We start from the raw sequence: 26,063 nt of genomic DNA, 5'->3' as shown, positions 1-26,063 counted from the left end.
GCGTGAGCCTTCCTCCCCCGGCTTCCGTCAACCCTCGCCTATGGCATCGCCTGTTGTTGGCCCTACTGAAACGTTGAGCGCGACCAAGGCGCGTGCTGCCCGCCCCACTTCTTGGGACAACACAAAGGAGTTTAAACCTCTGTATCTTGTAGAGAAAACCTCACGCGAGACGGTCGGCGCCGCCCTCCCTGAAATCGAGCAGGATCTGCCACAGTTGCCAGAAAGCGGACCGCCTTCGCGAGAATCGCCCGGTCCCGAATTCAACGATCGCGAGCATGATGTCCATTATCAGTATGCGCGAGACTTGTCCAACAATCTTGCTCTGAAGCTAGACATTCCTGCTGCTTTGGCCGAAGCTGAAACCATCCAGTCTGGCTCTCAAGAAACGACACCGAAAGCGCAGACTTTCGGCTCGTCGCATGCGTTTAGCACTCCCCAGCAGGTTGGAAACAGTTTGGGTGATGCACAATTTTCTCCATCAGAAGCGCGCAATCATAACTCCTCCAAGTTTCGGCCAACTGACCCTTCTTCTAAGGACCGTAATTCTTACCTCCTTCATTCGAGTCCACCTGCTATGAAGAACTTGGCTTCTCCAAGCCGTTCTCTTGGCAAACCGGCTGAACTTGACTTAATCCCAGAAAGTACAGATAACACTTCATCGGAGGGGGCAGTCGGCTTAGGTCTCATGGTCGGCGCCGCTGCAGGCACCGCTGCAGCTGTCGCTTTGTTTGACGAAAACAATAGTAAACCGCTCAACGAATTGCAAAATGACGACCAGCTTCCAGAGCCTACCGCTACTTCGTCTAAAAGATCTAAGAAGGAAAAGAAGGCCAAAAAATCAATACAGACAGAAGTCGAGGACCTTGGTTTTTCGACCCCATCGACTAATCCACCACAAACTCCTGAAAAGCCGAATGCTATAGAAGTTGTCGAAGATGACGTTGCTCCTGTGAGCACATCTAAGAAAGGCAAGAAAGGCAAGAAGAACAATAAAATAGTTGATTGGGAGTCCGAGGCCGAGCCGGCACTCTTAAGCACTACGCACTTGGAAGAAATCTCACCTGCATTGGCCATTCAACCACCAGCGCATGGCCATGATCAGCCCGACGCTTCTAAGGAGAATGAACAGCCGCAGCCCGAGCCCAGCATGCAAACCCCCACAAATTCAGTCTCAGAGACGCGTTCTGCAACAGAAAACCAAAATCTCCTAGAGAGTGACGAGGTTCCAATTGTTTCCCAAGATTTTGAGTTTGTGCAGCCCGAGCCTGTACCAGAAGTTTCAGTAGTCCAGTCATCCACAAGCTCTTCTAAGAAAAGCAAGAAGAAAAAGAAGAGCAAATCATCGGCGTTGGGTCCCGAACTGGGACCCACTATTGATACTCCCAAGGAGCTGGAGACTACAAAACCTGACGATGCCCCTGTCATCATTGCTCCCGAAATCAACCAGGAAGTTGCTAGCGGGCCACAGCAGCAACCCGTTACGGAAGAATTGGTACCTGTTATTATTGACAAACGCACCGGCGCCAAGGGGCCTGTTGTCACTGAAGAGCTTGAATCTATAGTCACTCCGAAAGTCGCCGTTTTAGAGGAGCATATCGTCACTGAGGAGCCTGCCTCCACTGAGGAGCCTGCCGTCACTGAGAAGCCTGCCGTCACTGAGAAGCCTGCCGTCACTGAGGAGCCTGCCGTCACTGAGGAGCCTGCCGTCACTGAGGAGCCTGCCGTCACTGAGAAGCCTGCCGTCACTGAGGAGCCTGCCGTCACTGAGGAGCCTGCCGTCACTGAGGAGCCTGCCGTCACTGAGGAGCCTGCCGTCACTGAGAAGCCTGCCGTCACTGAAGAGCCAACTGTCATCGAGGAACCTGTGCTTAGTACCAAGAAAAGCAAGAAGAAGAAGAAGGGCAATAAGGCAAAAGCTTCGAATGCCGAGCCCGAGTCTAGTGTTCCAACTCCAATGGAGCCAGGGGTTGCCCAGCGTAGTGAAACATCCTCGCCGAAGAGCTTGCCCAAAGAGCTGGATATTTCGCCTATCAATAATGAGGAACTTTCCATTGAATTAACGCAGCCGCTCATTGTGGGAGAGTCAACTTTAGAAGCTATTGAGAAATCAACTTCCATCGTCGATGATAAACCAGTTTCTACAATCGATGAGGAGCCTGTTATAAGCAGCAAGAAAGGCAAGAAGAAAAAGAAGGCCAAGAAGACCCAGACAGCGGAAACTGATGTCGAAGATGCACCTGCTAATATCGATACGGTCGTCGATATAGAATCCGGTCTTCCTACCAATGAACCTGTCCCTGAACCAAGCTTCGAGATCAACAATACGCAGCAAACTTCGATCGCGGAGCCATCTCAGGTCGTCGATCTAGAGTCTGCATCAGACCCTCAAAAGCTCAGCACTCTTGATCATTCCACAACAGACGACAAGTTGCTCAGAGAGACGCCTAGGCTATACGACTGGAGCACAAAAGATATTTTATCCAAGGATGCCGGCTACGTACAGGTACCTGAAGTGCCTGCACCAAACTCCACTGAACTACAAACTGAGAGCCACACGGATGCTACGGAACTGAGTAACGTTAAATTGGCCGAGAGCCAATTTCCGGAGCATGTGGTTGAAAAGTTGATGGATCCTACCAGCTCTTTAAGCGATCAGATTCAGCCGCAGCAGGACGTCGGCCGTGGTGAGTCGTTGCAGGACCCGCTCTCCACCAACGATCCTAGCGATAACATGGTAGATCACTTGGTACAAACCTCTGCATCAATGGTCGACAACACCGAAGTCAATGATCCAACTACGGAGGGTACTCTTTTTGCAGAGCAGAGTATTGCTGAACCGTCTGATACCCTGCAAGAAGAATCGGGCAGCAAGAAAAAGAAGAGTAAAAAGGACAAGAAAAAACGGCAAAGCGCTGCATTGGAATCGAAGCAGGAGCCGGAAACTATTTCTACTCTATTCGACGTCGTTGAAGAGATCGTGCCTTGGGAAACCAGTGAACCTACATCCGAAGCTCAGGCTCTCAATGATGACCAGGTTTTGTCAAGTCAGGCTGAGCATGAAGGCACTCCAGATCATGCCCTAGCTGCCCAGCTTAAGCCAAGCAAAAAGAGCAAAAATGGAAAGAATAGTTGGCAGTCCGTCGCCAGCAATGGCTTTGATGAGGCTCCTCAGCAGGCTGCTGAAGAAGTACCCCTGCCTGGCAATGACATCCAAGACCTGGCAGCCGAGTCTGCTAGCAGTCAGCCCGTCGTCTCGACAACGAGGACGGCGAACACTGAAGATGGAACCGCTACTGTTCTAGAATTACAGTCCGAGCCTGAAGCTAATATTCCCGTTAGCAAGAAGTCAAAGAAGGACAAAAAGAAAAACCGGCAGTCTGTTATCTTCGAAGACCCTGCTGGAAACCCCCATCAACCTGCAGAGGAGAACCCCTTGGCCGACGCCGAGTCCGAAAATGCCCAGGCAAAGCCTGATCTTAGTAGCCGACCGCCAAGTTCCTCCAGCAATCTGGAAGAGGCTGAAAGGAGCCTGTCCATCGAGGAAAACTTGCCGGCCGAGGACAACTCGTATGCTGAGAAAAGCTCGCTCGCTAAAGGAAATGTCGTGACTGAAGAAAGTCTCCTAACGGGCGCATCTGATCTCGCCATGTCAGAGCCGCAGCATACGCCAGAGCCTGAAGTCGAACTCACTGTCAGTAAGAAGTCAAAGAAAAACAAGAAAAAGAATCGGGCTTCATTCCAACTTGACAATGAACTCAGCGCGACGCCAGGAGAACAGCCTCAGAGCCCGAAACTCTCGCAGGATACACCGGTCGATGTACCCGTCAGCACATTGCCCATCAGCTTGGAGCCTTCCAGCGTTGTTGACGAGAAGCGTGGCGTTGACCAGGCCGACGCTGAAACACCTTTTAGTGATGCTCCACGAGAACCTCAAGATATGAGTCCACCCAACGAGGAGACGCAATTGGTTGAGGACGACTTGAACACTATCTCCAATAAGTCTAAGAAGGATAAGAAGAAGAAAAAGAAGCAAGCACTATCTACTGCCACTTCGGGGGAGCTGTCCCTTGCCGATGAAGCCGATGAACAGCCGACCGAATTAAACAACGATACTCAACAGGAACGCCAACCAATCATCGACTTACCAGTGAACGCCGCACAGCAACATGTGCACAATGAGGCTACGCAAGTTGATGTTGTGATTGACACAGCATTGCCCCATGTTTCACCACTTCAGACCGAAGTCACTGCCCCTGTCGAAAGCACTCAGAACATCATTGACCCGCAGAATGAAATAGCACGAAGTGTTATTGATGCTGCCATTGATACACAAACTGAGCTCGATGCAACTCAAAATCAACCAGAGATCGATCTAACGAATCAACTTGACGACATGCCAACGACGCCAATTGAGCCTTCAGCGGATGCTGGAACTTATCTGGTGCCTGAAATTAATGATTCGCTTGACGCTGGCGAGCCCAACCCCGAAAATCCCAGTATTCAAGACTTGCCAATTGCCCCTACAGAGCTTGAGTTCCCAATGACCACTAAAAGGAATAAGAAAGACAAGAAAAAGCGAAAGAGCGTAATCGACGAGATGCTTGAGTCAACTTCTGGAACGTCTACGCCTAAGGACGAGATGAATACAAACTTCCCAGCACCCGAGCCTGCACCAGCGGATGATTCTCAAAACCAGCCACAGTTGGAGACCCCACCGCAAAGTGACCAAGCTATTGTTGACATTCAGAAGGCAAACACGGAGGAGCAGAAAGCCGGCGACGATGGATCAGGCGGTTCTTCAAGCAAGAAGTCGAAGAAGGACAAGAAGAAACGCAAAAGCAAGGTTGATGATAACCTTGATTCAACATCTGGTCCTGTCAAACCTCAGGAAGATGCCAACCTTAACATTCTAGTCCCTGAGCCTGAACCACTGATCGAGCCTGAACCACTGATCGAGCCTGAACCACTGATCGAGCCTCAGGAAGATGTCGACCTTAACGTTCCAGTCCCCGAGCATGAGCCTGAGCCGCCGATTATGGAAGAACTCGAACCAGCCAATGTTGACGAACAGAGGCTAAACGACGAGGAATTGGGCAGCCTGCCGGCGAAGAAATCAAAAAAAGACAAGAAAAAGAAAAAGAAGGGTAGTCAGGTCCAGGAACCCGAAGCTAAACAGGTGTCTATTGAGGACACGCAACTTAATCGCCCGCTTTCACCAGATACTGCCCCACCATCAGACAAACCGGTCCTGGCAGCGGCTGAAGAGGCCATAGCTGCTATCGCAGAAGAGCTACCTGCCAACCAATCTCGATCACCCACTCCAGTCGATCGAGAGCTTACGGAACCAGTCGTTTCACAGCAACAGCTTGCTGATGACTTTTCTGAGCAACTGTCTCAAGAGGAACTGCCTGTCGATTCTACTGTTTCCCCGAGACGCGAGGCTGAGCCAGTAGAGCCTGCTATTTCAGACCCACCGGATATCTCCCGCAATTTGCCCATTGATGAATCAGCACCGGAGCGTCCACATTTGACCGCTCGTGGGACTGAATTCTTTGACCCCGTGGCCTCTCCGTCACAGTTCACCGGTGACGAGCCTTCAATGTCAACAGAACAACCTCTTGCTATTGTAGAGGACGGCTTTACGGCCACGGATAAGGACAAGAAGAAGAAGAAAAGGCGCAGCCTAGCTCAGGAGTCAGAGCTGGGCCGAAAATCATCTTTCGAAGAAAGCATGAATGATTGGCCAGCAGAAGCACCACAACTCACTCCAGGACAGGCCACCCCAGGTATAGATGACTTTTATACGCCGATGGAGCAGCCCATTGACGCCCAAGATATTAATTTTGCCGAGACTTCAAACAAGAAGCCGAAAAAGGATAAGAAAAAGAAGCGAGCTGGTCGTATTATAAGCGAGGATTGTTCTACCATCCCTTCTGATGAGACTTTTGATGAGACTTCGGCCGAGCAATCTATTCCCATTCTTCCAGAATCCAGCGATGTACCAAACTCAGAGGCGCTCTCAAGCGATCCCCCGATTGAGCAACATCAACTCTCAATTGAGCAACCTACTCCTAGCCAAGGCCAGCCCGCAGTGGTTTCTACAGTATCAGAACATTCCGCAGAGCTCCCGCCACATGGCCAAGTTCCTGACGAGCAGCCACATTCCAACACTGAGGCAGTGGAAGCCCCTCTGACTAGTGAATGCCATCCTGCGGATCAGACAACCTTGTCAGATCCTACCGATTCCATCTTGACTCATCCCCAGGGACCACTTGAGCAGCAATTTCTTCAGAACGACATGCAACACATTGGGGAGCAAGGTCCAGTTGAGCAGCAAGAAACGCCTGTGTTAGAGTCACAACCTTTGCCACAGATTTCAACGGTGGAGGAAAGCCAAACAGACAACCTGTTAACTTCCAAGTCCAAAAAAGACAAGAAAAAGAAGAAACGCGGTAGCCAACTTTCTGCCGAGGAGCCCTCGCCCAATCCGGAGGCAGAGCTGCCTGTTACGTTGTCCAAAGACCTGAGCCAAAGTCTTCATACCATTCCAAATCAAGAGCCTGAAATCGAGCCTGGCCTACAAGCTGTGGAGTCTTTAGCTGAAGATATCCCGTCGTCCGATCCTACAGTAGAACAAGACAACCAGCTTTCTCCTGGATCAGATGAGCGGGCCAGCTCTCCAACGAAGAATTCGAAAACGGACAAGAATGAAAGAAGGCAGACCAGGCCCCGGGACGATGGCGTACCACAGGAGGACATGGTTATTCCTGGAGAACCTGCACTATTGGAGCCAGTTGAGGCTGACATACCTGTCTCCACGGAGGAATCTGTCTCTAAGCCGCCCATATCAGTGGAGCTTCCAAAAGACGACGATCTTCCGGAAGTTTCCCTAACCAAGAAGTCGAAGAAGGACAAGAAAAAGAAGAAGCAAGCTAGTTCCCCGGAAGATGACTTGTCGAAGGAGCAGGTAAAAACACCAGCAGATTCCAAGCTCACAGACTCCCCTGTTGACGACCCGACGCCTGAACCTGAGCTGGCTCAAATATCATTTCAGGAGGAAGATACGGGAGAAACGCCTGCTTCTAGCAACTCGCTTACCTTGGAGCCTCCTGTTCTTGAGGTGGCTGTCACTCCAGAAAATTCGAAATACGACGATGCCGTCGAATCTACGACCACTAAGCCTAAGAAGGACAAGAAAAAGAGGAAAAAGACTAGCTCTCTGGAAGATGATGTGCTACAGGATCCAGCTAAGACGGCTGGGCAACCTACTCCCTTTGACTCTGCTCCCCTCGACTCGTTACCTGTGCAGACTAGCTCTACCCAGGAATCCGAAAGTGAAGTGCCTGTTTTAGCCAACCAAGCTACTCCTGAACTGTTCACTGAACAACCTGAGCTTGAATTGCCGGTAATTGAAACATCCACCGATCAGCTCGAATCTAAAGTGCCTGTTTCCATACCTACTGATGAGACGTCGATACCTATGGAGGATGCTGAGACCGACAAGGCTATTGCTGTTGCTAGTACGAAGAAGTCAAAGAAGGACAAGAAAAAGAAGAAATTAGTTCCTACTTGGGATGATAATGTTCAGCAGGAACCAGCTCGACTAGCCGAAGAGACCGAGCATGTTTCTGCTGAAGTACCCAACGAAACCCTTCAATTCGAGGCTTCGACTCCTCTTGAGACACCCCCGCCTGAGTTTTCTACCCCCCTTGAGACGCCACAGCTTGAGTTTGCAACACCCCTCGAAACTTTTAAGGACGAGGATCCATTCAACATTATTCCAGCCAAAAAAAGCAAAAAGGACAAGAAGAAGAAGCGAGCCAGCACTTGGGAGCCTGAGCCGGAATCAGAAATCATGGTTACAACACCTGCTGAGGACCTGCAGGAGCGTACTGTCGACGCCCCCTCGGCTGATGATAGTCAATTGGAAAGCCAGAAGATACGTGTATTGATTGACAAACTTCCAGAACAGACCAGTCAACAGTCCGCGCTTGAAACACCACTCAGCAGTCAGATCAATGTCCAAGACAACGCTGATATCCCCCAACAATCACAAGCAGAGAACGTCGAGAACAAATTGGAACAGGAGAGCAGCGGCCTCGGACAAATTGTTGATGTGTCCAAAGATGGCCAGATTGAAATCGACCAGCTCGATCTTGTGGCACCAGCAGGAGCTATCCTAGAGTCAGAACAAAAGGATGTGATGGAGGAGCCACGGCCAAGCACTCCAGCGACCACGGAGCAGCCGTTGTCCGAACAGCAGCCCAAAAATCTTGAGAGCCCTGCCATCATTCCACTTGCTGAAGAACCGGCCCCACAACAAACCCCAGTACCCGTCCAAACCACTGAGCAGCGTTTTGAGGAGCTAGTGCCCGAATTCACCACCACTGAAAAGCTGAAGGACAACGAGAAGACACAAGTTAGCCAGAATCGTGATTCCGAGACCGAGCTACTGTCAACACCCGTGGTTGAAGAAGCACCTGATGGGACAATAACCAAGGAATCTGGCACCGTCCTTCAGAATGAGCAGCCAACTCAAGAAGATGAGGCTGGAGACATACTTTCAGGCTTCGTTAGTGGGAAGAAATCCAAGGACAAGAAAAAAAAGAAGGGCGCCCAAGCACAGGCCTTGGAACCCGAACCTGAACCATCTTCGTTGACCTTGGCTGGCGAGACCACTAGCCAAGAGGAGCAACCCGTGTCTGCTGTGCCTGTTGAACTGGCTCCGGCTGTTCTGCAGGCTCCTAGCGACGGTAGACCTTTGCCCACTGAGCCAGCCTCGGTTGAGGAGCCAATCAGTCATCTGGAACAAAACCCTCCCTCTGTACATGCTAAGTTGAGCACCGAGGTAGTGCAAACCCTCAACAATGACGCGACCCTACGCACCGAGTCGATTCCAGTCGCGTTAGAAATACCGGAACAGAATAGCTTTCCAATCCCTGTCGAGGCTCAACTCGAAGACCCGCTCCCGGATTTTACCACCAGCAAGAAGTCCAAGAAGGATAAGAAAAAGAAGCGCGCAAGCCAGTTACAAGATCAGGAACCCGAATCCTCGGTTGCAAGTCATGTCGAACAAGAGCCACTTTCACTCCTGAACGATCCCATTACAAGTGTTGATGAAATCCCGCTTCCCGAGGACTCCTCCGTCCCCAAAGCTGTTGACACTTTTGAAGATGCGTTTCCAGAGGTGACGACTGGCAAGAAATCTAAGAAAGACAAGAGGAAAAAGAAGGGAAGTCAAGTTCTAGATATCCCAGAACCTAAAACCCCTCCTGCTTCGGTTGAAGAGAGTCCTTTTGAAACGACGCAATCCGCCAAGGAATCACAGTCAATGCAAGACACCGTATCTGAGCCACAGCTACCCAAACAGTCAGCCGAAATTGGTCCTGTTCAAGGGACTGTTGGCGAAGAGACAGTTTCTGATGTGCCAATTCCTGAGCAGCTTACCGAAGTTGGGCTCAAGCCTGTAATTGACGATTTGAATACTTCTAGAGATATTCATTCTGAGGTTGAGTTCCCACTCTCTGCAGCTGGCAAGGGATCAATGAAGGAGGAAGATGCTCAGGTTCAAGTTATTCCAGAACAAGAAATCTCGCCAACCTCAATCAAGCCTCAGCCGACTCAAAAGTCTCAACCAATGCAAGAGTCTCAGCCGACGCAAGAGTCTCAGCCGACACAAGAGTCTCAGTCGACGCAAGAGTCTCAGCCGACGCAAGAGGTATTCGTCGAGACACCATTCTCAGAGCCCTTAGATGTTAAGATGCAACGGACTCAGGATACTGTGCATGACTTTCCGGTTGAGGTCGGAAATGAAACTAAGGCTGATAAATCAACTGCGTCAAGAGACATTCAGCTTGAAGAGTTTCCCGACACGATCTCTGGTAAAAAGTCCAAGAAAGCCAAAAAGAAGAAGAAAGGGTCACAAATCGTGGACACTCTAGAGCCCGAACTTCTGCCTGTGCTGGCTGAGGCAATTCAGCCGACTCAAGAGACCTCCGACGCCCTGATTTTCGATGACCCTGCGGGTGCTGACAACGTCGTTGTATTGGGAGAAACACCCGCCGTGCGAGACAATCTGCCAGTCGACAAAGTTCCAGAGTTGACATTAGGCAAGAAAAACAAGGACGAGGAGAGCAAGAATGGTACTCAAGCTGTGCATGAATGGGAGGATCCGATCGCAGCCGCCCCTTCAGAAGAGGTCCACGCTGTTACAGAGGTTGTCGATGAGTCGCCCGTTCTTGATCAACCTTCAGGGGCTACGACGGATGCCATTGTTGGAGAATCCAGCACCTCAAAGAAGTTACAGCTTGAAGACGAATTCCCCGAGATTGCCACCAAGAAATCAAAGAAAGACAAGAAAAAGGCCAAGAAATCTGCTGCTCTTGAGCATGACCCAGAGATGAGCATTTCCAGTGTCACTCCAATTGAAGAGAATTTATTGTCTGTGGGGCCATTATCAAATTTCACAAGAGATCCAATCTCAGATGGTCCATCTATTGAGGTACTGACCCCCGGTCAAGACGAGAATCACTCCGCAGAACAACTCGACATGCGTCCAGCGTCACCATCTCAATATGTTACACTATCAAAGGAGCCGGTATCTGAAGTGAAAAGTTTCGAAGAGCCTGCATCTAATAAAGGGGCCAGTGTTCAGCCAGGGTTTATCCCGCACGATCAAATAGATGTGGAAGCAATGCCAGCTGAAAGCTTGTCAAACGATCTGCCTGTGAAGATCAATTCTGATACTACGCCTGCAACTGCTCAGGACGAGCCACGCGAATTCTTGGAGTCCACCAAGAAGTCTAAGAAAGACAAAAAAAAGGGAAAGAAAGCAAAGGCACCCGAGTCTTTGCCTTGGGAGTACAACGATCCGGCGAGTGATAGTCGGAACATCTCTGAAGAACCTGACATTTCTCTGAAGCCGAAGCATGACGAAATTATCAACACCAGTCAATCTATTGAGACGTCACCCCTCGGCTTGTCGCAAGAAGCAGCCTCAAATCTGCCCACCCAAGAGGTCCCTTCCAGGCAAATAGACATAGCTCTGACCGAACCAATTCCTAAGATGGCAACTACACTTGTGGGTAAGCCTGAAAGTTCTGCCTCAGGTAACGTGGAGGAAGATCCGATGCCTGTCGTTCGCAAGAAATCAAAGAAGGACAAGAAGAAGCAGAAGGCTCTTGCGCAGCTCGATTCCGAGCCCACATCTGGCACCCAGACGCCATTGGTACATGAGGAAACTCATGCTCTGCTTGATGCAGAGCTTTTGCCCATCGAAAGTGAAACTCTTGGCACCCGTCACATTATCGAAGAAGTCTCAGCTCATGAACCTTTGGAGCTGGGTATCAGCGGGAAGCAAGTGTTAGAGCCACCCGAAGCTGATGAGCCAATTGCCGCTGGGGAGGTTGACTCCGGCAGCCAGGAAGTCAAAATGAACAAACAGAAGCGCGAGTCAGCGGCACAGGATGGGTCTGAACAGCCTACTGAAGTACAGACCCCTCCAGCTGAAGAAGTGCCATCGAACGCTGATGTTGACACTGTTATCACCGCCGCCGAATCGAGTTCACCCCCGGACAATGAACAGGCAATTCCCGAAGAGCTCCAGCAATCTCCGCCCCAACAAGAGGAGTGGCCACATCATATCGCTAAGAAGTCTAAGAAAGACAAGAAAAAGCGCAAGTCAATTGGCGCCCTGGAAACCGAGCCAGCATCAGGCACTCAAACGCCTTTAGTTGAGGACGCACCTCTAGACTTGCCAACCACAGAGGTGACTGAGACTTTCCCTGCCGAAGCGTCAGAACCAATTATTTCTATCCTGGACGATCCGACAGCGGTATCCACCGAGAATTTGGCAAAAGACAAACGGCGCGAGTCAACTGGTTTGCTGGAGTCTGACCCCCCAATATCGGGTACTCAAATAACGTTGGCTGAGGATTTGCCGCCGGGCCAGCCAAATCCAGAGATTATCAAATCTCTGTCCGCTGAAGTGCACGAGCCAGACACTCGAACCGTAGACGAATGGTCCGCTTTACCTTCGAAAAAGTCCAAGAAAGACAAAAAAGGGAAGAAAAGCAAATCATCAGGTACTGCAACTCCATTGGAGCCAGCCCAACCGACCATTGAACCAACTGCAAAGGTCCAAGAACCCTTGACCGATGAAGTTAACTCTTCGAAAGCCAAAGACGTTTGGGAAGATGACGAGTTTTTCAAGCCGAAAGACCCTGTTTCCGCAGCCGGCTCAAGCGACGACAGCCGCCAGGTACGTGGCATCGATTCGCAAAGGCCAGGCACGCCTCAACATCTTTCGACTTCTGCAACTGCGCCCACGGTAGACGTGGACCTCTCGCCCGCTCAATTGACAAGTCATGTCGCTCACGATAAACCATTCGACCAGACGACACAGCCTGGGAAGAAAAAGCGGACCAATACATTCCTTGGTGACACTGAAATTCCAGAACCAATCTCTGCAATTGAGCCTGTCTCTACTGCAAACGAACCCGTCATAGCTCATCTGGAGGACCCAATCCCCATCATAGATGAGCCCATTATCACCAGCACGGTCCTTGATGAAATGGCGGAGGACAATGCCAGCCAATCAAAACTCCCGCTTCCACCACCGACGGCTAGAGATATCGCTATAGATTATCTGAACCCTCAAGCTGCTGAGTCTAGGAGCACACCCTTTCAGCCAGAAGTGAATCTGACATCGCCAGACCCCTACCCGACCCCAAGTCTCGAATATGCTGTTTCCTACCTCAAGTCAGAGCCAAAAAAGCACGAAGAAATTGATTTTCGGGCCGAGCACAAAGAATCATTCGAGGCAGAGAAAAGTAGCCAAACCTCTCCAAAACGAGAGGTAACCGCTGCATATTTCGACCGGCAGCCAGAACTTCCGAGTGAAGCCCATAAAGGCGTTATCGTTGCGGAAGATCCACTTACGCTCGATGAGCCAAGTACAGAGCTGAGAGAGGGAACACATATTACAGAGAATGCTCCCGACATGACGGCTGACTTGATAGAGTCTCAGCCTGCCAAATCCAGGAACTCGGACGAGCCAACTCCAAGCAAAAAGGAAGTTAACAAGAAAGCCGACGACTTTGAGGATGTAGAGGCAGTAGCTGCGGCGGCGGCGCTCACTGGAGGTGCAGGAATACTAGCGGACAAACTGGGTGAATCCAAGAAAACAAAAGTCAAGAAGGGCAAAAAGTCAAAGTACGTTGACAAGCGACAGCCAAGGGAGGATGATATTTTTGATGACCCGTCACTTTGGGAATCTTCAGATCGCAGGATTGTGGGGGGCAACGATGGGGGGCGGCTTGATGCAGATACAGGAGATTTCTGGGACGTTCCAGCAGATGCAGAGGATGATGGCTTACCCGAAATGTCATCAGCGCCAGAGGTGCAGGGGAAGAGCGTAGAGGACGTCCAAGCTCGCGGTATTGCACACGACATCATTGCGAGCAGTATGGAGTTGCCGGAGAGTCCCGTCAGAGGAACGGAGGAGATGAATTCCGGCACGGCGGGACCCAAGCTGCTTGCCACGGACAAGCTGAAGCGGCCCGTGGCCCAGTCAGCCGAGACATCAGTATCGAAGTTGATGAGAGACATGGACGAATTGGATACCTCGGAACCATTCGTGGAGCGCGGTGCGGAGGACGGTCCAAGACACGACATTCGTCAGCAAGTCATGTCGCCTAGCCGGGAGATGGAGTGGGCTAGGAGTTCAATCATGTCTACAAGGAGCCTGCCACCGGTCGAGGAAGAATCTGAAGAGGAGCAGCAAGCCAAATCACTGCCACGCCATGTCGTCGCGCGGACTCCAGAGGGCAACAGAGACAGTGGCGTCATAACAGATTCGCCGCAGCCGGTTCCACGCAGTGTTTTTGACGACAGCAGACAGCGAGACAGTGGGGTGCATTTGAGGGACGAGGGCGAGCATGCACCAAGGAAAGCGGAAGGCCTTTCGCCGTTTGACGAGACTGGAGCGCGGTTGTCATGGGAGTCTACAGAGTCTTCCAAGAAGGCGGGGCCTCGTGAGGTACACACACCAAAAGCATCGGAGAGAAAGCTACGCAAGTCAAATCTGGGGGATGAAACACCACGCCTGGACACACCTAGCCGGACAATGGGCGAAGCATCACCAGACCCGGAGAAAAAGAACAAGCCACACACGACTGAGGCCAAGACACGGGGCGCGGGCAGATACCAAAACATCGGGGGGCGCGCGAGTCCTGCGCTGACTCCCCATGCTTTTGGCCAAAGGAGCATCTCGGACAGTCTGAGCATGAGCCGAGAAGGGAGTCCAGGAGCGGAGGTTGCAGCCCGGCGTTCAGCGTCCAACACGAGCATTTCGCGGCTTCGAACACCAGAGCCGTTGAACTTGAATTTGCGGCCTGAAACGCCAGGCAGCCTTCGGTCGTCGGGGGCTCAGACCCCACCACTGAGAAGAGTGGACAAGCGGATGAGCGGGGACTTGCGGTCCATGAGCCAGCACAAGAAGGACGACAACAACAACGACCCTGCTTCCTCTCCTCCTTCGGCTTCTTCATCTTCCCACCCCCCAGGGAATGATAGCCATACCCACCGCCGGGGACATTCGGCAAGGGCCACCGCTAGGGGCGACAAGGATGCCATTAGCGCTGCAGCTGCTTCTTCTCCTTCTGCCTCTCCCTCTGCCTCTGTTGCCGCTACACTGGGTGGAGCTGCTGCGGTGGGCGGTGTCGCTGTCGCTGTCGCTGCCGCTGCATCACTCCTGCAGGAAAACGACAAGTCCAAGACCAGCGACCAGAACAACAAGTTGGAGCGAAGAGCTTCACGATCCTTCCGAGCGACTACGCCCGTGGCCAATGAAGGCCGTGTCCGATCGAGGGACATGACCGACGTATATGTAAGTCTAGCTGTTCCTCCCCAACCACTGCAAATCGGCCCACGTTTACTGTATTGTGCTGACCGCTCTCCACCACAGGACGGCGTGGGCGAGGGCCGCATTGGCTCCCCAAGGTCCCCGACCAGACCCCATTCAATGCGTCGCCGACAGAGCATGCAAGTCCTCGAGCTCGAAAGTAAAGTCGACCAATTGATCGCCGAAAACCGTGCCCTTTCCGAGGCCAAGCTACAGGCCGACAACAACCTCAACCAGCGCGCCGCCGTCACCATAAACGAGCGCGACGCCTTGATCGAGCAACTGCGCTCCAGCCTCGACGAATACAAGAGGGAGGTCCAACGCCTCAAGGAGGTCAACGACGGCCTGCACAGCGCCAATTCCCAGCTCGCCACACAGCACAATGAGCGATATACCCACTTGGAGCTGCAACATGCCTCAGCCTCTTCCGAGCTCGAGGGCATGCGCCGCAACTTCGACAAGACGCTGCAAGACAGGGACGCCGAGATCGAGCAGTTGCGGGCCGCGCTCGAGGCCACAAAGCAACAGGTCCGCGCCATGCAACAGCAGATCCTCGCCGCCAAGCCCCCGGACGCCGACTTCCTGAAGCTCAAGGACGAGGATCACTTCGACCACCGCTGCCAACAGCTATGCGCCCATGTCCAACAGTGGGTGCTACGCTTCTCCAAGTTCTCCGACATGCGCGCATCTCGTCTGACGGCCGAGATCAACGACGTCAAGGTTGTCGACAGGCTTGACAACACGGTGCTCGACGGCTCCGATGTCGACAACTACCTCAGCGATCGCGTCAGGCGCCGCGACATCTTCATGTCCATGACCATGCACATGATCTGGGAGTACGTATTCACACGCTACCTCTTCGGCATGGACCGCGAGCAGCGTCAAAAGCTCAAGACGCTCGAGAAGCTGCTGTCTGACGTCGGCCCTCCGCACGCCGTCCGTCAGTGGCGAGCCGTCACTCTCACGCTCCTGTCCCGCCGCCCCGCGTTCGGCGACCAGCGCAACGACGACACGGAAGCTGTCGTTCAGGCCATCTTGGAGACGCTGTCCAAGATACTGCCACCTCCATCCAACATGGAGAACCAAATCCAATCACAGCTTCGCCGCGTCCTGCGCGAAGCTGTCGATCTGAGCATCGAGATGCGCACCCAGCGCGCCGAGTATATGATGCTCCCACCCCTACAACCAGAGTACGACGCCAATGGCGACTTGGCCGAGACGGTTGCCTTCAACGCCTCCCTCATGAACGAGCGTTCGGGCGGCTCCGTACCCAACGAGGAGCTTGAGGCTCAGGGCGCCGTCGTGCGCATGGTCCTCTTCCCTCTCGTCGTCAAGAAGGGTGATGACAATGGCGTAGGCGACGACGAGATCGTTGTCTGTCCTGCTCAGGTCCTCATCAAGAGGAGCAGTCACCGATCCATTCGCATGGTGACACCTTCATCAGAGTTTGGTGGTGCGCCACTAAGCCGAGGCGCCACTCCCAGCGTCGGTATGAAGAGCGCCATCAGCTTGCCCATGTCCCCGGGCTCACAAGCCGATCCTATGGACGGCGCCATATAGAGTAGCTACATGTCAGCATACTCGCAGTTACGAAGATGATTATTTATGGGATGAAAGAAGGAAATAAAACCGGTGGGAGGGGACTGGAAATTGGGTTACAATGTTTTTTTTTTTTCGCGGCTACGATTCGTTTCTTATCTTTTCCACGTACAAGATATCCTCGGCGTTGAAAGATGGGCATGTCACTTGGTTTGTCTCGGGCTTTTTTTATTTATTTATTTATATATCTTCTGGTGCGTACCGGGTTTTAATGGTTTTCTTTACGAAAATTTTATGTAAACTTAATGAGATATGATACGACTATTCCTTAATTCATAACTTTACTCAACATACTCAGGCTTTATTATTGGTGCTTTGAAATCACTCTTACAACAATGCCAACAGCACCAAGTATCATCAACGTAAATGTTCTCGCGACGTCCTTCGGTAGTTCTAGTCATGCTAACTTGATCAAGTACATCCATGATGTCAACATCCCATCGCTTGGTGCAACCGCGTTTCTTCTTGCACCATGCCGATAAGCAATATTCGATACCAGCAACTTAGCTGAAGCCTTCAGCGCCAGAAACGCATTTCCTAAGCCGCACATGGTTTCAGTCTTTGTACCGCGATGACTCGGTTTTGAACGCATCCTCATCCCAGTGATGTTTCTTTGCTCCCAAGGAGAGCTGTTCCGGTTCCCACATAACGCTTTTTCTCTCCCTAGAGAGGGCCTTATGTCGAACACATATCCTTCCTCTCCAGAGGAGGAACTTTCTCGCTCCCCAAACGCGTTTCCGTACTCTTAATATCTATATGTGACATTCAAAAACAGTGGGCCCACCGTCAATAGAAGGATGGTAATCTCGGGGAATATATTCGTTGCCACACTATATAGAAAGATTCCTTACAAATATAATGCCTCGTTTCTTTTATTTCTAACAAAATGGAAAGCGACATACTATCCGCTAGAAGTTATTGAGGCTCTTCTATCACCGGTGTCGATATGAATTGGAAACCTTAGATATGAGCCGGGAGAGCTTCCGAGAAATTTACTCCTTTCTTCGGCGGCTGAGAAACGACTCACAAATTAACTTGAGAGCGAGATCATATATCGCCGAGTTTTATCTAGCCGCCAATACTAGAAACTAGAGGAGAGCCCAAAGAGCGTGTGTATTAGGAAGAATGGCGCGTGAAGGCCTCCCTTCCCAGGAGCACATTTTTTTAGCCCCTCTGGAGCGCTATTCATGCGCCTCGTTCCTTCTCTTGTGCGGTGGTAGGCTGGGGCTGCTCGAATGAAGAACAGTCAAATTTGGAAGCGAGCGTATCGATGGTTGAGATCAAGAAATTTCCGCCTCTGCATCGACCATGAACCTCTTTCCCCCCTCCTCCCCTGAGTGGCCTTGATAGCATGATTCAGGAGTTACGCGGATCGCTTAGAATCTGCGACCGCAATGCTCACTCGCTGCGACCCACGGAGGGCTCCCATTTTGCATCCAGTCAAATTTGGTACACAAAGCACGCAATACTCCTTCTTTCATGGACGGTTCATCCCTACCGGACGCGGGATGAATATTTCCTGGGTCGCGACGAAAATTTCGGATAGATTCGGATACTACATACGCATGAAATTGTGCCATCGTTGGGCCTTTTACTCCTGCCCCCCCAACGCTTCTCAACCAAATGGGCTCCCGGCATACTCTGTGTCCATCTGACCCAAAGGGAACAGTTCGTGGTCAGTGAAATTGTAGAAAACACGCCAAGTAGTGTTTGCATTGGTCGGCGGTTCCAAACAAAGTGATGATGGGGATTCTTTGAGGAAAAAGGTTAAGCGCCAAATTAAGCGACCCATCCCATGCAAACAGAGGTCATATTCTACTCAGCCTACTTGAACTTGCAGAGTATATATGAAGGTCAAAAAAAATAGTCAGGGCCACCTCGCCATTGCCCGTGTCATCGCACGGATAACAATAGGTTGTTGAATTCCACCAGGGTAACCGTCGAGAGGCTCGGCCCCCATGGCTCGAGAAACGCCCCGAACCGTTGTGGCTTATTTACAGTAGCCACAGCCTTTCTCTCTTCAAAAAGTTTCTACAATAGGAAATTCAATAGACAGGGGCGCAAATCTTGGGGAACCTTGGAAAATTAACGACATCCTCGACAGCTTGAATATTGAGCCTTGCGTGCTAAAAGTGTTCCTTCGGGTTCTCCGACGTTACACCACTCAAGGATGCAAGAGCTTGAGAAACTAGAATCAGTGATCAGCAAGTTGGTAGGCATACACCGGGGACGGCACGGCAGGTGAACAATACCGGTCCGTTGATAGGACGACTGTCTTCGTCCGGATTTATGTGCCTTGCAAACGACAACGCTATCCCGAAATAGAGATGCGTATATCGACAGACTCAACTGAAAGAGATGCTGATGGTTGCGGTACCAGGTTTTCGGTTCCTTATTCGGCCCCATAATCAACCAAATCTCACAAAAAGAAAAGAATCCCTCCAGCAATACCTTGTGCTTTATTTCGAATGATGGTCAACTCGTAAGAATTTCTTGTTGTCATAACATCAGAGGAAACCAGCTGCTGTTCTAGTAGTGTTTACAGATTTCAACACCGTCGTCTTTGCCCATCCTGTTAAACTTTCGATCTTCTGAGCAAGTTCAACGTCTCCTGAGCGCCAAGACAAGGACTCTGTAACATGCATTTTTATGTACAATTCCCACACATTCCCATGTATTCCCATATGTTCCCGTATATTCTCGTATGTATCAACTATATCTTTTATGATGCGACTCCCACAGTACCGCTATTGAGCCGTAGCAGACCAATTAAACATTCCAAAGGTTGGGTCATGATATCCTTGTATGCTAAGACCACCAGTTGATGGATCATTTGGGAAGAGAGCGTACATAGTATCCTATATCTAGGTTAGCATATTTCCGAGTTCAAGAATACAGGGAGTGGGCATACCCAATCAATAGTATCCATAATATTGCCCATGGCTGCAGAGTGAGGAGCTGTCATGTTTACACCTTGAGTATGTCCCACGCTCGATGTGTCGCTGCTGCCGGGGCTTTCGTGGTGCATCGGCGGCAAACTCCACAGAGCTTGGCCATCCGAAACGCCAGCGAACACCATCTGTGGCTGTGGTTGTTGAGGCGGCATGCCTGGCTGCATCGGCGGCGGTGTAGCCAGTGCTTCTGTCTTCATGTTTGGTGCGGGCGACATGTGCTGGGAAGAGTAGCCGCTGAGAGACGCAACCGAATTTGCTCTGCTAGTACCACCAACAACACTCGTCGATGTTTGGGCCCTGGCTAAGCTGCTCGGACCTCGCATCTTGCGCATACGCATGTATACAGCGGTCTTGCCCTGCACTTCCGCCAAGAGTTGTGGTCCTTTCACCTCAGGCGGCAGCCGGCGATCCATGCCAAAGACGTAGTCCAGACATGCCCATATACGGTCTGCTTCGCGGGACATTGGGCGAAAGTAGACCTCTGTCGCCAGAAGCAGCGCAATTTGATATTGGAAATAAGCTCCCAGGTACCAGGACCACTCCTGAAAGTTCTGATTTGTCTCCAGCTGTATCGCAAGCTCACAAATTAGGATACCAGAAGTTATCAGCAGCGAGCCAAGGCGTGGGGGCATAGGGCTTGCGGCATTGGAGTGGTAAGGGTGAAGTACCATTACGTGTAGGCGGTAGGTCAAGAGGTACATGACACACTTGGCGTAGCGTTGCATCGGTTGGGTGGTATCCAGTAGGTGATCGTACTTCTCCGACATACGCCGTCTAAAGTTCTCGATCTTAGTAAGAACAGCAGTCAGCGTTGTCTTGCGTACTTCGAGCCGTCGCCTGTCGAGCCAGATGATCCGCATCATTTCATTAATCTCAAAGCGTATCAAGGCTAGCGTGTTGGTTGTGAAATGCTCAGAGGCTTCCGGTGGTACTATTGCATGAGTAAAGTCTTCTTCGTTGCAGTTGATCGGTAGCTTTGTGTCATAGTCCTCCCTTCTGATGACAGGCTTCGGCCCTTGAGCTTCGCAGGTACGAACGTCCAAAAAGCATAGCTGATGCCACAATAGACGGCGAACATGTGTCTCCAGCGGTGAAAGCCCATATGCGTCACCGTCTCGATGCAGCCCCATGCACTCAGCCATCCGAGCTGCGGCGCCTACGAGTACAGAATGCGCCCGTGAGACCTCCGCTCTGCACAATGGGAGCTTATCAACATTAGCAAGCACTCGTTTGAGGTGGCTTTGGTCCTTACCATGTACATGATGAACGCCTGCATTGTTTCCACCTTGGTCGTTCGCAAAAAGTTGGCTTTTCCCAGGGCAGTCTCGGTTCCCAGCTTCAAACTAGCCATCCAGTTGCCTTTCGGGAAGGGTCCCAGCTCTTGGTATACCTCATTCTCGTCCATAGCCACAGCGCCACTGAATAATGCGGCAAAGATGACCGCCTGCATCGATGGGCGCGGCTCATAGTTTGCGTTGACTTCTTCCCAGAACTGCGCGTATAGATTCTCAAGTGTAGGTCGATGGCAGCAAGGTGCTATAGGATGGACAGCTGAGAAGTACTGCCTCATAAGTTTGTCCGCCTGAGGTCTGTGAGGCAAGAATGACAGGATGGACGGTTGCTCAACCACCTGTCCGAAGAAGAACCCACTGCCCGGCGCAAGAAATTGAGCGCCAGGTTTCAGGAAATCCGGCATCGACATTTCAGACGTACCCCCATCAGACATATTATCCATGCCGGGTGGGGGCCCCATTCCTGGAGGCAGTCCACCAGACGGCGTGCCTCCGTAGCTCGGCGTTGGTGCGGGCGAGCGCTGGCCTGACAGACCGGCGGATAACTAGACACATTGGTTGTCAACAAGCTTCAACTAATGCCGGTTGTGTTGGCTCGCCACAGTCTGCCAATGGTTTCGTAACACACATACCTCATCTGATAATCTTGGCCTTGCCAGTCCACCAATCCTTTCAGTGATGCGCATCTTGCCGATTTGAATACCGAGATCGATCATCTCGTCAGTGCCCCCGTCTGCATCGTCTTCATAGGTCATGTCCAATGCCACCAGGGGCGTCGCCTCCAGGTCGCGCTCTTCGTCATAGTCATCCTCGACCTCATCAGCCAGAATGCGTTGCTGCAGGGCACTTTTCGAGGTTGTCGACTTGGCAACATCCCGTTCAAGTTGTCGTTCTAATGAGCCTTGCTTCTCCTTGATCTCTGCTAATCGCAGTTGAGATGCCTCGTCCAGTTTAGGGCCAATGTACAAGCAGTCGCGGCCCGACTTGAGACAGTTCATGCAAGCTGGAGAGGTCTTGCTACATTTCAATTTGCGCTTGCGGCATTCCAAGCAACTATTAATCATGCGATTGCGCCGACGAATGGGCTTCATACCCACTGCCGGAGAGGCGGCGGCATTTGCTGTGCCATTAGGGACGGCGTCCAGTCCGGGAGGAGCTTGGCTCGGCTGCGAAGGTGCGTAATCGTAATGGTGGTGGTGCTGCTCCATGCTTGTTGAGGCTGCGCGATCCTCTGGTGGGAAGCTATCGGACCTTGGTTGAGCTCGCGCTCCCACTCCAACTTCAATTCCCGCTGCACTTTGACGGGGGGCCTGGAAGCCCGGAATCTGTGCCGCCGGATGTGGATAATGATACATGGAATTTCATAGGCTCATTTGGGCACAGATTTATGCCAGATCTCACCAGTAACCAATGGCCAGGTCGCTTTGAATGGCGAAAGATCAATAGGATTGCAGGACCAGACCGGTAGATTGAGAACGTTGGGGTTTCTGCAGGTTAAGCAATAGCGATACGGACGTAAAAATGAAAAAAGCGTCTAGGTGGGCGGGCGACCTGCAAGATTCGGTGGGGGGATGTTTGTGTTCGTATATAATATGAGAGGAGCGATGTCGAGTCAAGCAGAGTCAAGCGGCAAGCACCGCAGGCATACAATCAACGGCAACCAGCCCTACGTTTTCTGTGACTGTTCCGCGCAAGCTCGTGGCGGTTCTTTCGGCAATTGCTGTGATGCCAGGCGCAGACATCCAGAAACAAGAGGAGAAGAAAAAAAGAGATCTGGTAATTCAGTTTTCGCCTCCTCGGGGAAGATGAGATGAATGCAACTGACTTATGCACTATCCCCGCGTCGAAACTTGAGGTATGGTGGTGCAAGACTTAAACGCGGGGCGCTTCGCACATACAGACGCACGCAAAAAGAAGCAACTTGTCCCCTTTGCCGTGTAACGTGGGAAAAGCCTCTGGCTTGATGCAGCAAGTAGCATTTGGGTTGTCAAGAGCACAGGATTAGAGGAATTCGACCGGATTTGTACTGTCACCAGCTTTGAGTTTCGTGGCGGCCAATCACGAGATATCCAACTCACGCTTCGCCGGCTTGTCTCCAGCCCCAACACGTTTTCTAAGTTAAATTGTGCAAGTGTCATGTACCGTTCTCCGAGTTAGCGCTCAGGACTGTCTCGGATTCACGTGGGTGGGAAAAGAAGTCGGCCCTTACGGGTACGGGCTGTCAGTCGGCGAATTCTGCGTTTGAGTTGACAGCAAGGGAGATGTAAGGGATCAACAGTCTGTCTGAAAGGACCATTAGTTGGCAGGGAAGTTTGGCTGGGCTCAGAGAACGGAGAGTTTGGTTGGGCTTCTAGTATATGGTGCCGCATCGAGATAAGGTAAGCTTGGCCGCAGAGATCGTGACGTCTGAGAGGGTATCGCAGAGGGTAAGGGGTTAAGAATCTGAGAGATCCGACCGTTGTGCAACGGAGGACAACGTAAGGTCGTCCTCGCTTCCAGTTCTGAAAATACGTGCAATACCAATCAAATATCCCAAAGCTGGCTCCCTAGCGAAGTTCGCCGGAGGAGTGACCAACCATTGTCACGACTCTAATGTCCCAAGCTCCTGTGTCCGTTGCGTGTTGCATCTTTGGTATTTCTTAATGTTATATGTACACCAAGGACAACCATTGAGATCTATATTCCAATATGGGGTATCAATCTCGTAGTGTCAAAACATTGGCAGGCCGTTGAGCTTGGCGTATTCATACTGATTATACGTCACTCTTTGTATTACGGGTTCCGTTCCTCGAATGCGGGAAGTGATCTCTTCTTTCTTTCTTTCTTTTAGGCAATATATCCGTTCTGGACGCTGCTTTCAGCGCCTGGTCTATGACTGCATCACCTGCTCTTATCGGGGTATAGTTGGCGCCTCCATCTTTCCAGAGCCTGTCCAACCTCCACGACGTTACTAGTGTCAGTCTCCTTGAGCAGCAAGCTAAGGAACCATCTCAATCGAGTTGTACGCCCCGGCTTTCCGGCCGCAAGATCTCTAGTGACGATTTGGAAGAGAGCACGAAGAACTTGTGGCGAGACTGGCGTATTATGGCTCTGAAGAAATGTTATACAACGGGTGATACGCGCAAGAGCTGTTGTTTCGGAAATGTGGCGCGTGCGTGCCAACGAAATGGCTGCCTTCTCTGTCATACGAATACGATTCTGCGTGAGCATTGATTGCTGTGACTTCCGTTTGGTGCGTTTCACAGGATAAATCCTGAGTGCATCCAGAATTTTTTCCGATTTCATTTCTTTGAAGTCCATCAGCTGGTGCAGAGTTTCTTGAGCAAAGGCCGTACTCCAGAATGTTTTCGATTTCCATCGGCTTTGATGATAGCGAATATATACCCACAACGCTAGTTGTGGGTGTCCGAGGCCAATTGCGAGGTTTGCCAGTGGCTTTGAGTCATTGTTGACATGGTTTCTGAGTCCAGAAACGACGTGTTTGATGTCCTGTTGCCGGCCAAGATGCCGGAGGAAGTCGGCAAGAATTTTGACATAGCGATGTTGACCTGTTGTCCACAGCTTGCTACTCACGCTAGCATAGCACGCAGTGTCCGAGGAGGCATTCAGTGTATCATAAATCACCTTGATGTCTTTGACAGAGTACCGACTGTTGATCCGTGCCAGAAAGAATTCACATATCTGTCGTTGTGTGAGCGGAACAGCAGATTGACTGGTGTCTAGCAAATTGCATGCTGTGGCTAGATATTCGGTGCTTAGTTGAGGTAGTCGGGCAAGCAAGTGCAGCCAGCAGAAGCGCTTCAAATCGACGTCTAGTGCTTCATGTCCGTTGGGACTAGCAAGTCGTTCACTAGCCAATCGGTCTGTCACGCTGTCTAATATGCTGAGGTGAACTGGCATGTCTGAGCTGAGATGTTGAAGGCTACCTGCCATCTTATTGGCCTGGCGGATTAAATTGTTCCTTTCTTTGCCCTCGACAACCCGATGAGACGTGACCACAGGCCGGCTCAATGCTGCAAGAAAAGTGTGGATGTTGGCAGCGATTTCGGCCGTGCACCGCCAGAGGCCATCGGTAGGGATACTAGCCATGATCTGCTGGAATAAACGCAGGCTGTTGATCTCAAGGCACGCGGCTCTGTCCAAGAGGATAGCATACACCCTATGGTAGTCGTCGAAAGACCCAATGCGCACCTTACGGGCCGTAGTCAGTCCACCATGGACTGCTGTGTATATTTGAAGCAATAGGCTGCTGATCTGTTTATCCGACAGAGTGAGGCTGCTTGACACAGCCCACAGATGTGCTTCCTGCATGACACACGCCAAAAACCGGTGAAGAACTTCACGGGAGATGTGCTGTTCAGCAATGGCCATGGCAAGCCTGTCACAGAAATTCTGCAGTTCTGCACTCTTGCCTTTACTTGCGCGCCCCCTATCGGATAGAGTCGACTGAAACGTCTCAATACATTCTCGCGTGAGCGCTTCAAAACTTTCGAAAATGTCATTCGATGCATGGGACGGCATCTGTCGCAGTGGCGTATCGACACGCTCTACGGTGCGTACGGAGGAGCTGGCAGGCGCGACAGCCTCCATTGCCACACGATCTGATTCCCAAGTATCCCAGAGTTCCCTTGAGCCTACACCTAGAGAGAGAGAGCTTTGAGGAGCCGACGATTCTGCCAGCCAGTCCTGTAACGAGGCGAGAAATGGCCGGAATTCTGGTCCTTCATGTTGTGGGTGCCTGTTCTCAAATGCGCTCGGAGCTGTCCATCTCCACTGGGTCAAGTCGACCGTGTTTGCGATGTCCCAGAACGGTGCCGGGGTATTCATGTGCCCGAGATTCAATTCACCCATATTTCTCCTGCCCAACCGCCTCCGATTCTCCAAGGGACCCGGCACGTTTGAGCCATTGCGACGACTGGTGACCCTGGAGATGGAACAAAACTGCTCGAAGGCACTGGCGAGGGCGCTCTCCGGTATCCAAGCACTGTCACATGGCGATCGAAGTCGGCGGTTGATGGCTCTACAGCATTGAGATTGTGGCAGAGCCATCGGCGTGAGGGATCAGCGAACGGCGGCGAAGGGTCGGAAAGAGCTGCCGTCCTGGTCAAATTGGTACCAATGGGGTTCTACCTTGTCGCCATCCCAGACTGGGCTTTGAATACACGGCGAGAGGCAGGTGTGAAGCTCGATGGCGTGTCGCGGTGACAGTGCAGCGGACATGAAAGGAATTGAGAGCGGTTTACAGATATTGAAGCTATTCTAACGTAGTAGCTAAGTGAATGCTGCGTTCGGCGAAATCAACCTTCCACATACCGA

General features: G+C 51.4%; 3 protein-coding genes across 3 annotated transcripts; 1 reads left to right on the top strand and 2 right to left on the bottom strand.

Moving 5' to 3' along the window:
* Window positions 1–1,954: 1,954 nt before the first annotated feature.
* On the top strand, window positions 1,955–12,774 carry BKA67DRAFT_546594 (uncharacterized protein; the record flags this gene model as incomplete). The annotated part of the gene is made up of 1 exon (XM_046101401.1): window positions 1,955–12,774. A coding segment is annotated over one exon (10,820 nt), but the record flags the coding sequence as incomplete, so codon positions are not given.
* A 6,474-nt stretch (window positions 12,775–19,248) lies between these two features.
* BKA67DRAFT_509994 (uncharacterized protein) lies at window positions 19,249–21,955 on the bottom strand (the record flags this gene model as incomplete). The annotated part of the gene is made up of 4 exons (XM_046097286.1): window positions 19,249–19,359; window positions 19,413–20,660; window positions 20,708–21,292; window positions 21,380–21,955. The coding sequence occupies 4 exons, from the start codon at window positions 21,953–21,955 to the stop codon at window positions 19,249–19,251; spliced, it is 2,520 nt and encodes an 839-aa protein (XP_045964162.1).
* Window positions 21,956–23,627: 1,672 nt separating this feature from the next.
* On the bottom strand, window positions 23,628–25,796 carry BKA67DRAFT_530150 (uncharacterized protein; the record flags this gene model as incomplete). The annotated part of the gene is made up of 1 exon (XM_046099194.1): window positions 23,628–25,796. The coding sequence occupies one exon, from the start codon at window positions 25,794–25,796 to the stop codon at window positions 23,628–23,630; it is 2,169 nt and encodes a 722-aa protein (XP_045964161.1).
* Window positions 25,797–26,063: the final 267 nt, after the last annotated feature.

This window comes from Truncatella angustata (genome assembly GCF_020726525.1).
Source record: "Truncatella angustata strain MPI-SDFR-AT-0073 chromosome Unknown BKA67scaffold_1, whole genome shotgun sequence".
Taxonomy (NCBI): domain Eukaryota; kingdom Fungi; phylum Ascomycota; class Sordariomycetes; order Amphisphaeriales; family Sporocadaceae; genus Truncatella; species Truncatella angustata.
This window is presented reverse-complemented; position numbering and strand designations above follow the sequence as displayed.